The sequence below is a fragment of the Phascolarctos cinereus genome, unplaced genomic scaffold, assembly GCF_003287225.1.
Source record: "Phascolarctos cinereus isolate Bilbo 61053 unplaced genomic scaffold, phaCin_HiC Scaffold_3;HRSCAF=262, whole genome shotgun sequence".
Lineage (NCBI taxonomy): Eukaryota > Metazoa > Chordata > Mammalia > Diprotodontia > Phascolarctidae > Phascolarctos > Phascolarctos cinereus.
In genome coordinates, this window is record NW_027555736.1 from 97,001,857 (window position 1) to 97,018,398 (window position 16,542).

General features: G+C 39.7%; 1 protein-coding gene across 3 annotated transcripts in view; it reads left to right on the forward strand.

The window, feature by feature from the left end:
* NRAP (nebulin related anchoring protein) overlaps nt 1–16,542 on the forward strand; it is an 84,519-nt gene that overhangs the window by 56,256 nt on the left and 11,721 nt on the right. For all 3 annotated transcript variants that reach the window (XM_078151046.1, XM_020988085.2, XM_020988086.2), the window contains exons 29-35: nt 791–904; nt 3,848–4,045; nt 6,299–6,403; nt 7,782–7,880; nt 10,299–10,403; nt 11,137–11,244; nt 12,080–12,391. In XM_078151046.1, coding sequence (XP_078007172.1) covers nt 791–904; nt 3,848–4,045; nt 6,299–6,403; nt 7,782–7,880; nt 10,299–10,403; nt 11,137–11,244; nt 12,080–12,391 — 1,041 coding nt within the window. The remainder of the gene's footprint in view (nt 1–790; nt 905–3,847; nt 4,046–6,298; nt 6,404–7,781; nt 7,881–10,298; nt 10,404–11,136; nt 11,245–12,079; nt 12,392–16,542) is intronic.

Sequence of the window (16,542 nt, forward strand, 5' to 3'; positions counted from 1 at the left end):
CAGCTGCTGCCATCTCTACTTTTGCCGCTGCCTCTCTTTCGTGCCATCTCTGGGGCCCTCTGGGTTTGTCCGAGAGGGTTAGATGGATGCATAGGGTTCAACTCCCCACCTGTATTCAGAGATACTCTCACTTTCTGAACCTACTCTTAATAAAAGAAAATAATAATTCCTCTGTATATATCGACGTTTTTAGTTTACAAAGCACCTTCCTTTATAGCAATTCTATGTAATAATTGATTTGTCAAAGGTCAGATGGGTTAAGTGGCAGCATTAGGACTCAGACTCTCCAAGTTCAATGTTGTTTCTCCTGCATCAAGTACATATTCATCTCTTAGAGAGAAAAAAAAATAAGCCACTTTTTTCCTTTTTTGTAAGAAAAAAAGCACTTGATTGCTTTAAGTATAAACACAGGCCCCAAGGATATGGAATTTACCATCCATCTATCATTGTCTTGAAAAAGCCCCCAGGAAGAAATTGCAAACAGTTCAATGCACCTTCTTCTTCCAGGCAGGACAACCCAGGTCCCAGCAGGTAGAACCAGACTAGAATTTGATTTACTAAAGATCTACTGCCATTCCCCTGAACAGAACAGAGCCCTTTACTCTTCCTGAGCCTTGCATATGAAAGAAGACTAGACCTCTTGACTTCTGCACCACATTTTCTTTTAACTCATTCACTCGGTGACTGTCAAAAGAACAAAACATTTTCGCCCAATACCCACCTCTTCCATTCTGCATCCCTTGTCACCTATGTATTATTATTATTTTTCCCCCTCTCTCTCTCCCCTCAGTACAAATACAAAGAGGCGTTTGAGAAAATGAAAGGGCAGATGCTTGGATCTCGAAGCTTGGAAGATGATATCAGCCTCTCACATTCAGTTCATGCAACCTCAGTCCAAAGTGATGTAAGTTGAAAAAAATGTAAATGAATGTGTCAGCCCACCCATAGTAATATTCCCAGGGAATCCAAGGCTGATGATCTATTGGAACAAATTATGTGTTTATCTTTGAGATTATTAAACACTTGAACTTTGGCTGAACTTCAGGTTCTATGTATAACCCCCCTAAAACAAAACAAAACAAAAAACCCCCAATAGCAAAAAGAAAAAAAAAGCCAAACCCTTGGTTTTTTTTTTTAATGTTAGCATTCTTAGAATGGGGCAGTGAAAAGGGTGCTGGAGTCAGAAGACCTGGGTTCTAGTTCTGGTTCTTCCACTAATTAGTTTCCCTGGGTTATCTTTCTTCATCTATAAAATGAGGGTGCTAGATGGATAATCTCTAAAACCCCTTTCAATTCTAACATTCTGTGGTTTATACAGTTATTCGGATATCATAATAATTATGCCTTACAGTAAATGCTTTACAATTCATCTAGTGATTTGACATCCATAATCTCATATGGGGTGGATCTGTGTGCATGCATCTTGGACTCTTGGACTCTTCTTCTAGAACACATGTAGCTTGGCCAGCCATGTGTGAAACATGGCTTGACTTCTCTCTGCCTCATTTGCCCTTGATTTAAGTCTTTCCCTTCATGTTCAGAGAGGCTATCCCTAGAGGAGACAATATTGGGCATACTCTGTTTAATGTTGTTAATTGGTTGTAGGGAAACATAATGTTAGGGGAAACAGCATTACAGGGGGCAGTTAATTCTAACCATAGAAATAATATGACATGTTACAAATGAGTGATCAATCAGATGATTTTACAGTGGGTTTTGTGATCCCAGGATAGAATTTTATTATAATGCCTTTAGAGTGTTACTGTGTAATGGCAAGGCCACTGGATTTGGAATCAAAAGACAAGTCAGAAGTTCAAATCCTGGACCTGCTGCTTACAGTAAGTGTAATATTGGGCGAGTCTCTTAGGACCTCAGTTTTCTTTTCTGTGAAATAAGGGAAATGGACTAGAAGCTGCTAAGGTCTCTTCTCCTTCTAGTTCTACGATCTTTTTAAAAATAATATTTTGTTTTTCCCCAATTGCATGTAAAAATAATTTTAACATTCATTTGTTTATACTTTATGTTCCAAATTCTATCCCTCTATCCCTCTTTCTCCTCTTTCCTCCCTGAGACAGTAAGCAATCTAATATAGATTATACATGTGCAATCATGTAAAACATATTTCCATCTTAGTCATTTTGTGGAAGAAAACTCGTAGCTCTATGATCTTAAGATGTTGGTCAGCACAAGATATTCTATACGGCAGGTCAAGGCAGATGACCCTAACCCTGTGCTTTGAAGAGAGTCAGACAGCTGGGGTGGCAGGAAGGCACTCAGGGATAGTAAGGGGAGACCTAGGGAGACAGGCATCTGGTGCTAAGTCATGACCTGAAATTTATATCAGTGCAGTGAACACATAAAGCAGAGGGAGACTGGCTGTCTGGAAATGACTTTACTTGTGCCTGTGGTACACTCCCTTCTCAGGCTGCATGTTGCCCCTTAGTGACCACTTTTCTCTTTCAAGTTATCCAGAGGCGATTATTTTAATTAGGTCTCATGATGCCATATGATGACTGGCGAGAGTGTGTGGGGGTGGGTAGTTTAACTGGCAGAAAATTCCAGGAGACTTCTGTTCTGGAGACATGATAACTGGCCTTGTTTCTAGAGGGCAGAACTGAGATCATAGATGGAAATTGCAGGGAGTAGACTTACAAATGAGTGCATTTTAATTTTTTTTACATGACTTACAAAAAAACCCAAACAAACAACTTCCTAATAATTTGGGCCATCTAGTAAAGGCACAGATTGCATTGGGAGTTAGTGGATTCCCTGAAAGTAGAAGTCTTTGAAACATTTTTGGAGAGAAGTTTGTAGACAGTATTTCTTGTTCAGGTACCTTTGATAACCTCTGAGGTCCTGTCCGATTTTTTGATTAACCCAATTAAAAATGTTGCTGGTGGAGGGAAGACATAGGCAGTAGTATTTGCTCTTGGTCTTAGGGATGGCCTGGCCAGGTGTACCTGTTACTTACCTTTCCCTCCTACCTTACTGCACTCCTCTGTGGTGCACAGGATTAAGGGTTAGTGGAAGGCTTTGGGGTTATCACAATAATGGTAAGACCTTTCAAGTACATTTCAAGACATTCAAGTTCATTTTAAGATTCTCAAAGGTTTTTGCAACTTTCTTCACCAAAAAATAGTAAAAGAGATAGAATGTTTTATTTTTCCCATTTTAATAACAGAGAAATTGAAGTTCAGGGAAGTAAACTTGGCTATGGTCCAAGGACTTGAACCTGGGTCTTCTGACTTTTCCAGGGCTCTTTTTCTCTGTATCATGCTATGTCTGTCCCTCTGAGTCCAATTTGAGAGTTTTGAAGTTATAGAATAATCCTTGGACCTGCATTGCAATTTTTGCCTATTAGGAAATAAGAATTCCCACTGACCCCTAAAGCAATTATATAAACATGGTTTCCCAGAAAATACATATCACAGATGGCTAGGAAACTGAACCCATAAAGGAGTTGGTGAGAAATGGGGAAAAGACAGCAAAAGCTTACCAGGTGTGCCCTTTTGCATCTAGGAAGTATGAAGAATTGTCAGAATTGGATGAGAAATTGCTTGGTACTTCCTCTGTGCCCTCTATCGTTTGGGGGAAGCAGAGAACTAAACTGGGTCTAAAAACTGGGTCATCAGCCCCAGTGGGCTAGGGAGAATGATTTGCTCTTTCTGGAGACCATTCTACTTTCTTAACATTAGTTGGAGCAGGGAGGAGCACTGGCCTTGCCAAGAGTCCCTCCTGGGCCTTAAATGAATGGGTAATTACATAATGTTTGGACTTTAGAATGGCGACAATAAATATAGTAATAATGCTATTGAAACTGTTACTGTTGGTGTTCCTGCCTCTCTAGGTGAACTACAAGAAAGGCTTTGAACATTCAAAGACTCAGTTCCATCTGCCATTGGACATGGTAACCTTGGTGCATGCCAAGAAAGCCCAGAGTTTGGCCAGTGACCAGGACTACAAACAACTGCTCCACCAGTACACATCCTTGGCAGAAGACCTGAGGTTACGCTGTGCCAAAAAAGCTTACCAACTGCAGAGTGAGGTAAAGGCAGGAAGACCTTGGGCCATTTTACTTCTAGGTCTGATCATAAACACTCCCTTGGGTCAATGGTCAACCTTGAAGGGTGTGCAATGGCTCTGAAAATATAGAGTAAACTAGCAAGAACATTCTGTTTATCTCTTCTCACAGAACTCTATATAGGGGTGGCTGGAAAGGGGCTATTTAAGTATAGTTTCCCTTAGGAGCTATTTATCTGTCATTCAGTCACCAACCATTTAATAAGTGTTATGTGCCAGGCATGGTGCTGAACACTAGGGATGCAAATAAAAGCAAAAACACAGATTCCGCCCTCACAGAGCTCACATGCAGATGGTGGGGGACAACATGTAAAAGATTGTATATATATAAGATATATAGATCTCTCTTTCTCTGTCTCTCTCTGTCTCTCTGTCTATCTCTGCCTCTGTCTTTCTCTCCAGGATACCTTCACATGTCTAGATTTTCTATTCAATTAGTTGTAGTGAGGAGCCCCAGAACACAGTCCCTCTCCTCTACCTCTCCATGCATGCTAAATATGACCCTTTAATTCTTTCCCTCCCTTCACATAACTTTGTTACCAGAAGAGGGATAGATCCTCTGTCAGCTGGGACCAGGGAGAGAAAAAACAGCTTCCTCTTCATGTCCTGGGTCCTATTTCAGGAGGTAGCTTTGGAAGTAAAGCTGTATACACACTACCCCTACTTTCCACTGCCTGCCTTGCCTCACTCCCACTAGTGTCTCTCTGGGAAGAGGACGCTAGAAAAATTTGGTGGGGAAGGGAAGGAAGAAAAGAAATCAGACCCACTGAGACTTACTGGAAACTCTTCTAAATTCTCTATAGGGTCTTGGAAATGTTTGGAGTTCCTGGATGACATTTCTAGCCTGGTCATTCCTAGCCTCTCCAGTAGGAGAGTACCGTAGGGCAGAATTCATGGATTTTTCTATTGGGAATATCCAGACCATACTTTCTGTGAATTGGGAGGTGTCCTTTCTTTATAAACATCATTTCCCTCTGTTGACATATTCTTAAGGCAAGAAGATTTATCTGAGAAGAGTAGAGGGGAGAGACAACTGGGATTATTTGGGACTGTGTCCCCAAAACAGAGCCTTGTCAGATGTGTGTGAGGGTTTGTCATCTGTGTGTGTTTCACACCTATTTACAGACTTTGCTGAGTAACACAGACTGCCAAGAAGTTCACAGATGGGGTAGGAAAAGCTGACAAGGTAGTTGTCACGCTCACTTATTGGAGACAGATCTGTCACACAAGCACAAAAACCCTGCTAGTTTCCCTTCTTTTCATCATGATTGGACATGGAAAACAACAGTCCTGGCTGGTGCCTCTGTATCAGGAGCAAAGGATGGTTCAATTATCTAGTAAATTTGGGAACTTCCAAACCATTAACACAAATGACAAATGAGTATGCGCGCGCGCGCACACACACACACACACACACACACACACACACACACTCACATGCACACATATTTACTTCTTGGCCAGAATATTCTGAACTCTTTGCTAGCAAAGTTCTGAATCTTGAGTTAATCAGTGCTACCAATTACTTCACTTGTAGCTCAGTGGTTATCAAAATTTTTAATCTGAGGACTATCTTAAAAATTATTGAGGACCCCACAAAGAGCTTTGGTTTATGTGGGTTATATCTATCAATATGTGGTATTAGACATAGAAACATCACAGTATTATGATGAAAATATCATCTTGAAAGGGTCTTGGGGACCCCCAGGAGTCCCCTGGATCATACTTTGAGAACTATTATTGTAGTTCCACAGATTTGGTGATTGCTTTTTTGGGTATGCTTTAAATAGTGTAAACATTTGCCCTGAGTTGTTTATAAGTACAATCTAACCTAGCTTTTGTCTCCCTGCTATGTATATATTTATTTATTTTAATTTGCGTGACTTCCCTTCAGAAGGCACTCAACAACTAAAGTAAATGACATTGATGTTTTTTCCCCCCCTGTTAAATTAAGTGGCTACTCATTCTGATTGGATGGTTATTGATGAGGCTCACTTGTAAACTGAATATTTATCTGAAAAGACCTAACTTGGTGGAGGGAAGTGTTTGAGTGATGTGTGAGGTAACCTGTTTGGAGTGTTGTTTCGTCCTTAAGATGGTCTCTAATGGATCCCTTGGCCTTTCCTGCTTTACTTTGATTTTGAAATGTAATGAAAATGAGTTTAAACTTATGTTTGACTAAGTCTTCTGTCTCTCCCTCTCGTCTTGGTTCCTGCAGAATTTGTATAGATCTGACCTAAACTTTATGAGAGGTGTTGGCTGTGTTATTCCAGGGACTTTGGAGATTGAAGGAAGAAAGAAAGCATCTGAGCTCATCAGTGAGGTAACCAGAAATTTTCCTTGGATTGGGTTAATTGCTTCTGGGTATTAATATTATCAGTGATATTTGCCATATTGTGGGAAATATCTTTAATGAAAGTACATTGCTATGTTATTTAGATGTGGTGACTCATTAGATTAATCTTTAATTTCACCCATTTTTATTGGTGTGCCCATTTGAGTCTTGGTGCCATTTAAGACAGCTTTGCAGATAATTTCAAACCCTCCATTACCCAGAACAAAAATTATTTTACTAGCCTGTAAGATGTGGTTTCCTGGTGTTGCTTTGAAGGCTGGTGATTTCCTGTGGGCTTTGAAGAAAAAAAAATGCTGGATTCTGATCTTGGGATTGAGAGAATAAAAAGCTTTTCCTTTTGACTTAAAAAAGAATCACAGTTAGATTTCTTGGGTGGGTCATAGGCCCATACTCTAAGTAAGCATGGGAGCTCTCACTCTTTTTAACTGTGTGTGGGAGAACATGATAGAGTTCACAATCGTTATCATTTTCAGTGGATTCAATTGGTATTAGATGAGTTTTGATCCAGCTAAATATTTATGGTAATATGAGAACTACTTCACTGAAGCCTTCCTTTCATGCCTCATCATGGTGCTCAAGTGACCTTAGATCCTTAAAGGCCGTTCCTGCAGAGCACTAGCCAGAACCTGTCGACTAAACCTAGAAGTCTAGATGTGTAATTCTGGAAAGTATGGCCTACCCTTAGAGGCGTGGCCAGTAGGAAATGAGTTTCTTTTTGAACACACAGCCACTCATGTAGATGGTCTACAAAGTGTGGAGGGCTTGGAATCTGTATCAGTGGAGAATTGCCCTCACCAATTCTTGAATTAATTGAAAAGTTCACAAGGAGTTCAAAGGGAATAGGATGTTACATATTCTCATAGTTTTTTTTTTCCCCACGGCTTCCTATTATTATGCCTATTGATATGGCTCAAAAATTAATTTATTTTATTTTATTTATTATGTATATATATACATATACACATAATAAATAAAATAAATTTAAAATATTAAAACACTTCTGTGAGCAGTGGTCCTGAACAAATTTAGTATCTAAGCCTCTAATTTGTCTGTGCCTTTGACTTTTGCTGGGATGGAGCAATGTAAATTTCCCTTTTGCTGTTTAGCAGCATCTGGTCCAACCCTGTACTTTTTCAGCCATTTGCTTTCTCTTACTAATGAGTTCTAAACCCATTAGATTATTCCCAAGTCTAAGGAGAGAACTGAACTCAATGGCTGAGAAAATCTTGGTCTTTGTCAAGCATAGGTTTATGGCCAGTATTAGAGGTCAGACCAAGAAACTAGGCCTACTTCTGACCTAGCACCTCATGGAGCCTTTCTTTCTTTCTCTTTTGTGGGAACTCAGAGTAAATATCGCCAGCAGCCCCAGTCCTTCAGGTACACAGCTGTGACAGACTCACCAGGACTCCTTCATGCAAAATTCAGCAATCAGATTACTAATGAGGTAAAAAAAAAATCTCTACTGAAATCAGGGGTGGACTTTTAACATTTCCACGTGCTGATAAAAGGAAGAGGGAAAAAAGCAACAACGAAAGTTTGGGAAGAAAAGAATTGCATCCTACGAAAAATACTAAGACCAGTTGACATATATATGGTGCTTCAAATTTTATAAAATACTTAACATACTATAGTATCCCTTCTGGCTTACTCCATTACCTTGGATCAGCTTACATTTTCTCATTTGATTCTTTCAGGTCTTTTGCCTTCTAGTATAATGCTCTTCTCAATTTACCAATAGAGCACTTCTCAGTTGTCCTCTCTATTTTTGATATGGAGGTTGGACTTCTACCTAACACCAGCAATAACTGAAGGATTTGGGGTAATTTCTAGATTTAGAATTCTGTCTATGACCCTAGGTATTTTTAGAATCAGTTGGAATTTGGTGCGTTCTCTCTGTCTCTCTCTCTCTGTATATGTGTGTGTGCATACATATATGTGTATATATGTACATATGTATATGTATGTACCTGTGTGTTATATATAGTATGCATACACACACACACATACATATTTTATTTTCCTACCAAGTGGTGACTAATATTTACAAAAGGCAGCTCAGGGCAATAATAAAGGGAGCATTTGGCCTAATCACTGTTTGTATCTTGCCTTTTGAGGTGGCTTCTTTAATCTAACTAGTCCATTTTCAAACATTTGAATCATTAATGTTGGGAGATGGGGAAAGATGCAGCAATTGACAATGATTTTAGTATAACCTCTGAGACGTACAAAACTAGAAATTTATGAACTATTGTCATCATCATCATCATCATCATCATCATCATCACCATTATCATTGTCTAAGGCAGCTGTGGTCCAGTAGAAAGCACTAGATTTAGAGGCAGAAGATTTAGGTTCAATTTCCAGTTCTGTCTCCTATTAGCTATGTGACTTTAGTCAAATTACTCTAAGCCCATTTTCTCCTTGGTAAAATGAAGATGGGCAGGTAGGTAATGCAGTGAATAGAGCGCTGGTCCTAGAGTCAGGAAGACCCGAGTTCACATCCAGTCTCAGACACTTACTAGCTGTGTGATCCTGGGCAAGTCTCTTAACCCTCTTTGCCTCAGTTTCCTCATCTGTAAAATGAGCTGGAAAAGGAAAAGGCAAACTACTCCAGTATTTTTGCCAAGAAAACCTCAAAAGTGGTCACAAAGAGTTCAGGATAATGATGCAGGGCATATGAGATAACATGTGTAAGGCATTTTGCAAACCTTAAAAGTGCAATATAAATGCTGGCTTTTTATTAAAATAGTTTGCAAACAGTAAAGCAGTAGACACATGTCAGTGATGGTCATGATGATGACAGACAATATGGTATGATGGATTATGGACAACTAGATTTGGAATTGGAGGATCAGAGTTTGAATTCCAACTCTGCTCCTTTTTAGCTGTGTGACCTTGGGTAAGTCAGGTCCCCTCACTAGGTCTCAGTTTCCTCATCTGTAAAATGAGGGGGTTAGACTAGATGATCTTTAAGGTACCTTCCAATTCCAAATCCTATAGGTCTGTTTGGCAATTTTACTATGCCTTTTCTACATAGAAAATGCCACCTTGCTCCTTTTTCTTTTTTCTTTCTCTTCTTTTCATCACCCCAATCCCATGGTTGCTTCTTGCATCGTACCTTTGTCCCTGACTGTATGTGTAAGTGATTTGCTTGGTTTATTTAGGACTTGGCTTGCCCTTTAGTGAAAGAAATATGAACAGCTGTCTTATTGAAAAGGCTAAAAGTGGCTTCCTCCTTTTTTCTTTTCTAATAAATAATTGGTTATAATGTTAATAATAGTGGACAATGCATTGAATTTGGAATCAGAAGATATGAAGTCAAAATCCAAAATCTACTAGTTATTATTTGTGGGACTTCAGGGAAGTCATTTCACCACTGGGTCTTAGCTTTCTGATCTGTAAAATGGAGAAAGAAAGATTGGAGTACATAACTTTTAAAATCCCTTCTAGCTTTCAATGTGTGATCCCATAAAAATGAGGATATATGTCTTTTTTTTAATTGAATTTTGTCAATTAATAAGCTTTATTGTCTCTCCCTCCTACATTTTTCCTACTGAAAAAAAAAACCCCAAAACTTCATAACAAATAGGCATAATCTAGCAAAACAAATGATAAATTGATGTCTCAAAGCCATAAAGTCCAAACTTTTTTTATTTTAATAAAAGGAAAATATATGCATTTTGGCATACTAATAATAATAGCACCTCATTTGCTCCATGGTCCTCTTTTCTGTTTATATCCTTATAGGATTTGAATAGACTTTCAGAAAGTATATTACACTATTTATACTACCAGAAGAGATGTACTTTGGTGTTCATAAAGGTCTTAGTGACTATTTTTATGAATCTTCCCCCCCCCCCAGCGCCTCTATAAAGCAGCAGGAAAGGACACAAGTCACCAATACACAACGACCCTGGGTCTTCCTGAGTTTATCAGGGCAAAAATAAATGCAGCCAACCTTAGTGAGGTAAGTATTTATCTCTGGGTTGTTGTAGTGGCCAAACTTGGCTGTGTGAAAAATGATGAAATTCACCTCTCTCCTTTCCTTGGAGTGGTGGGAGGCAATGAATGTGGAGTATTACAGATGCTCTCAAATGCTGTAGCTGTTGGGTCTTTTGGGGTTGGGTTATATCATTAGAGGTCTTTAAATAAAAGCTGGGTAGTTACTGGCTAGCTTCATCTTAGTGGGGTTAAGAGGTTAGACCTCTCTGGTGCCTTTCAATCCTGAGATTCTGTGAAATACAGAAATGGCTTTGATGTAAAGAGAAAAAAAATCAGTAAAATTTTGCAATAAATAAATAAGCAAACAAATAAACAGATGTATATATGTAGCCAGTCTTAGTGATATCAAAGTTTATCTTTCACCCAAGTTTAGTTGTGATCCAAAGATACTTATTCCTGTATCTTCAGAATGATGGAAATTTGATCATGGAGGTTAAGCCCAGAACCGTACTAGAATGGGTAACCTCTTGATGTCCACATTAACCATATCTTTGTACAAATGTGCTGAGTACAGATGTGGAGGGAGTGGTAGCATGCACACTAATGAGATGTTCTATACAAAATAGAGAGCTTTGGCATGTCAGAAATTGATTCATGCACACAGAACTACAAATGAGAGGGGGGATTTTCTTTGTTCATTGATTCATGTATTTAAAAAAAAAGAAAAAGAAGAAAATCTACATGTGTTCCCACTTTAGGCAAAATACAAGGAGTCTTGGCATAATCTATGTGCTCAAGGCTACAAGCTGACAATGGAAGCGATCCCCTTCCAGACTGCAAGGGCCTCCCGAGATATCGCCAGTGATGTGAGTTGAATGATATGACCTTCCATCTCGGCTAATTTCTGTTAACTTCATGTAAAACAATGTCTATGGCAAATTTTACTGAATTAAAGCAAATCTATAACCATGTGAGACAAGAATGTCACTTGCAGAATATATTACTTATGAATGAGAGTCTTTGTAGGAGGGGAAAAAAGGCTCTGCTAAACAGAAGCCAAACACAGTCAAAGACCTTCCAGGGGGAGCTGGGCTGATTTACTTGTAATCACAATGCTAGAGAAATACATGTTCTTCACCTGTAACTCCAACCCTGAATCAGGTAGAGAAATCACAATAATTTAAGTCATCAAATGTTCATATTTCCATCCCCATATTAGTTTTAGAGACCAGCATTCTACTTTGTCCACTGCAATTCAACCCACTCTGATGATGAAGTCCATAGCTTTGGAACATGAAGGTGACTTCCTTTCCCATAAACAAATCATAGAAAACAGGGACTTCAAAGGCATAGATCTTGTTTTTAGGGTTTAATGCTTTGCTAAGTGCATCAGGATAAAACACAGCTTTCTCATTTGCAGTTTTTTGATAAATTCCTTTTGGTCATAGGCAAAGTAGTCAAGTAGGGCCCCTTTCTCTTGGTTTCAACATCCACCTTCTGATCAAGCAGACAAATAGAACTGTTCTTTGGTTCTTCCACCTCCAGGGAGGAAGTGGTTCAGGGATTTTCAGCACAATAATAATCACCCCCTCATACATAAAAAAGAAAAATGTGATTTTGTAGGATTTAAAGTAAACACAGGCAATTGGAATTTAAGCAAGTAAAATGCAAATGGATGACTGATTTTCTTTTCACTCAAAGTGTCAGTACAGACATGACTTTGTGAAGGAGAGAGGGAAGCTCATCGGAGCCAGAAGCATTCTGGATGACCACAGACTTCAGCACTGCCTGCGGGTGGGGAAGCTACAGAGTGAACAGCAGTACAGGAGGGAGGCACCAGGCAGCAATACTCAGTACCACCTCCCCATGGACATGGTGAACCTGGTCCATGCTCGCAAGGCTCAGGCCCTGGCAAGCGAGCACGATTATAGGACAAGGTGCCATGACTTTACGGCACTTCCCGAGGACTTGAAGCTGTATTGGGCCAAGAAAGCCCATGCCCTACAGAGTGAGGTAAAGTTTCTTTTCCTTTCCTTTCCTTTCCTTCCCTTCTCTTCCTTTCTTCTTCTTCCTTCTTTCTCTTCTTTCCTTCTTTCCTTCCTTCCTTCCTTCCTTCCTTCCTTCCTTCCTTCCTTCCTTCCTTCCTTCCTTCCTTCCTTCCTTCCTTCCTTCCTTCCTTCCTTCTCCTTTGTCTCTATCTGTCCTTTCTCTCTGTCTCTTTCTCCCCCTCTTTCCCTCCTTTCATCTTTTTCTTCCTCCCTCACTCCCCACCCTCCCACCATCAATCCCCAAACTGGTACAACCTTTTCATTTAGCATTGATTTATAGTATCCCCTCATCTTTCCTCTCTAGGTTGCTTATTACAATTTCACATACACCTGTTTGTATACATATACATATATAATATAGAAAGAGGAAGAGGAGAATAGAGATAGCTACATAGGTATAGATGTAGATTTATCTATACCTATAGCTATTTATACATATCTAATATATATGTGTGTATATAGTATGGAGCAAGAAAGGTTTTTCTATAGGCAATATTTCATATTGGATAAACTGTTAAGTTTGGAGTCTAAAAGGTATATGTTCAAATCGGGCTTCTGATGCTTAGCAACTATATGACACTGGGAAAGTCAATTAACCTCTTTATGCCTCAGAAAACTCCTTAAGAATGTCCATCTGCAATCGGTAGAAGTAGCTCCCAATCAAATTATTGAGTTTATCTAGTCCAATACCCTCATTTTCCAAATGAAGAAAATGGAATCCAGAGACATGAAGTGCCACACAACTCATGTGGGCTGCATCTAAGGAGAGCTTGAACCAGAAGCCAGGTCCCTCGATGCCTTTTTCATCATAGCATGCTGCTTCAGGATGATTGTGTCAATAGCGTCTTTGGTCAGAACAAACCTTAGACGACTTCTTGTTGATAAGTCACCAAGGAAGGTTTAGAAGCAAAATCTTCAAAGTAGTCCTACCCCTGGAGGACATAGATGTCCCTGTTCTCCACTGTTCTCTGGACACAGCTGTCTGCATTTTTCTGCCCCACCATGCCCAGGTACTAAAAGTCACAGTTCATTTATGACTTGTATATTTGAAGCTATGGGGCTATTAAGGAGAGGTGGGGTGCACAGGACTCTGAAGAACGATATGTGTGAATCTGAAACCAGTTTCTATTATAATAACTAACAACAGTAATAATAATTGGAGAGGATAGAGTGGTCAGTTCTTGCCTGCAGTTCTGGGTAGCATATGGAAACCAAGTTCGGTGGTTCCAAAAAAGAAAAAAAGTGTTTTGGAATTGTGCTTAGAAACCATCTTGGGGAAATTGATTTCTTGTTACTCCTCTCCCTCTCCCATCGTTTATTATGAAGCCTGATGCTGGCATGTTGTTATTAGGTTCTGTATGAATAGTTGAAGCTGGACTGGGAGACGAAATATCAATAGTCCATCCATTTATGAGCGAGTCTGAGGCACAATCAAAGCATTAGGGAGCCTGCATCTTGCTTTCTTACTTACCTGCAATCGTACTGTTCAGCTCAACAAAAGGCGAGTTGAAAGAGCTCTCCCCACTTCATGTCTTTTATGAAAGGAGCAATGCCCAGCTGTGAAGAATCCCTGTTGGATTATTCTCTCTAACTTAGAAATTTATCCAATTTCCTCTGTTCTTTATCAGAGTGGAAGGCAAAAGCGTTGCCAGTATAGACTGAAAGATCCCAATATAAAAAGCAAGCTACTGGCATGGGGCATAGAAACCCGCTCCTGAACCTGAGTTAAGGGAGACCTTAGATGTCTCTCTTAACCAGTTTGGTAGCAAAGTAGAATTTGCACAGGGACATTAACCACTAGACAGTAGATCAGAAAGAAGCCTTCTTTGTGGCTAACTGTGAGAAACGTTGTAAACCCTGAAATGAAAGGAGCGAGCGCGGTAGAAAGCCTGATTTCAGGAGTGACATTTTTCATTATGGCAGAGCTTCTATCTAAATTAAAGGGATGCCATCAGCTTCGTTTAGATCCAAAATTTAGATTTCCTTACAGGTTTCTTTTTTTTTTTCTTTACAAAAACCTAATTTCCATAAAGGTCATTTGCTGAGACCAATTCTATCATAGGTGATTTTGGGAACATCAAGACATAGGGGACTTAACTTATCTCCATCCTGGGGCAAGAGGCAAGTGGCAGGAATAATAATATCTTGCACTTCTGGCATATCTTTCATCACATTTACTGTTTCCAAATGGCCCTGATTGTTTTTCCCAGGAGTACAACACGTTCTCTTTTGACTATAGCTATAATCTTGAAGGCTCTGAGGAGAAACTAAAGAAGGAATCTGAGGGTCAGCCCAGCTTTGCAAAAGAAGCAAGGGGAAACTCAGTCATGGACAAATTGAAGTGGCCTGCTCAGAATTACCTAGTTAGGAAGAGTAATAATGAGCACTTGATTTGGAACCAGAAGGCTGGAATTCAGGCTGTCCCCCTTTACTGCTTGGGTGACCTTGAACAAATCACTTCTCTTTCTGAGCCTCAGTTTCTCAGCCATAAAATGAGGATGTTAACCTAGATGAGAACTGGCTGTTAGGCCAAATCTGCACTGTCTGCTTGCTTTTCCATAGCCCGGATCTGTGGAACTATGGCCAGAGGGTGATAGATTGGCAAAAACCCTGGTCTGGATGGTCACTATGGTCCTTCCCTGTGAGACTTTAAGGTAGACTCAGTTCTCATTCTCTCAGGTGTCTTAGCCTGACTATTGGATTTTCCAAAGTCATGTCATTTGATATCAAGAGGATAGTTTCTTTCCCAAGAGCACTAAATAAAGCAATATATTTTATTAATTAATCAGTCAGTCAATGAACGTGCATTTCCTAAGTGCCTTAAGGCACTGTGTTAAGCCCTGGAAATACAAAGATAAAAATGAAATTGTTCCTGCCCTCAAGGAGCTTATGTTCTATCAGGATATACATAATAAATATATAAGCTTGTAGTCTATCAGCATATACGTAATAAATATCTGAGATATATATACATTAAATATGAGGTTATTCAAGGGTAAGGAGGAGGAAAGAATACGCATATAAATACCCTCTATTATGTGCCAGGCATATGCTAAGCACTATTTTACAAATATTATCTCATTTTATTCTCACAACAACCCTAGGAGTTTGGTGCTGTTATAGTTCATCTATTTTACAGGTGAAAAAACTGAGGCAGACAGAGGTTAAGTGACTTGCCCAGGGTTACTAGTGTCTGAGGTTGGATTTGAACTCATGGAAATGAGTGTTCCTGATTCCGAGCCCCGTCCTCTACCCACTGCATCACCAGCTGCACTAGTAGCTAGTGGGAGATCAATGATGGTTTCGTGTGGACCAGAGCTGAGTTTTGAAGGAAACTAGAGATTTCTAATAATCTCATGGGGAAGAAAACAAAACCAAACAAAACACTGGTTTGGAAATTAGAGGACCTGAGTTAGAGGATCCCCTCACATTGTGACCTTGGGCATGTCAGTGACTTCTTGGTGCCTTGTTTTTCTTATATGTAAAATGTGGAAACTGCGCTAGTTGATGTCAAAGGAAAAAAGGTGGTTGTTATGACTGCCACTTTTACACTTGGGGTAACTGAGGCTCAGAGAAATGACTTCTACTTAGCACATGAACTCTGTTTTTGAACGTAGAGCTCAGAGTAGTGACAGTGATGTACAATATTGCCCTTGTAAGGAGGGCAGTAAGCAGTTAAGTGACACAATGGATAGAGCGCCGTGCCTTATCTTCATGAGTTCAAGTCTAGCCTCAGACACATCCTACCTGTGTGACCCTGGGCAAGTCACTTAATCCTGTTTGCCTCAGTTTCCTCATCTGTGAAATGAGCTGGAGAAGGAAATGGCAAACCGCTCCAGTGTCTTTGCCAAGAAAATCCCAAATGGGGTCATGAAGAGTTGGACATGACTAAAACAACTGAACAAAACACAAAGGCAGGTGGTCTGGCTCTTCGCTGGTTTGAGTTAGCTTGAATTAATTTGAGCTTTAATTTAGATCATTCACACAGGCCATTGGTGTCTTCTGCTCTAAGTTAGTCAAATTCACTGGTAGGGCCTCTTTTTCTATCCTGATCAAGTTTCCACGACTTAATTTCTATAAGAATCACCCAGGCAAACGGTCCAACTTGATGGCAAG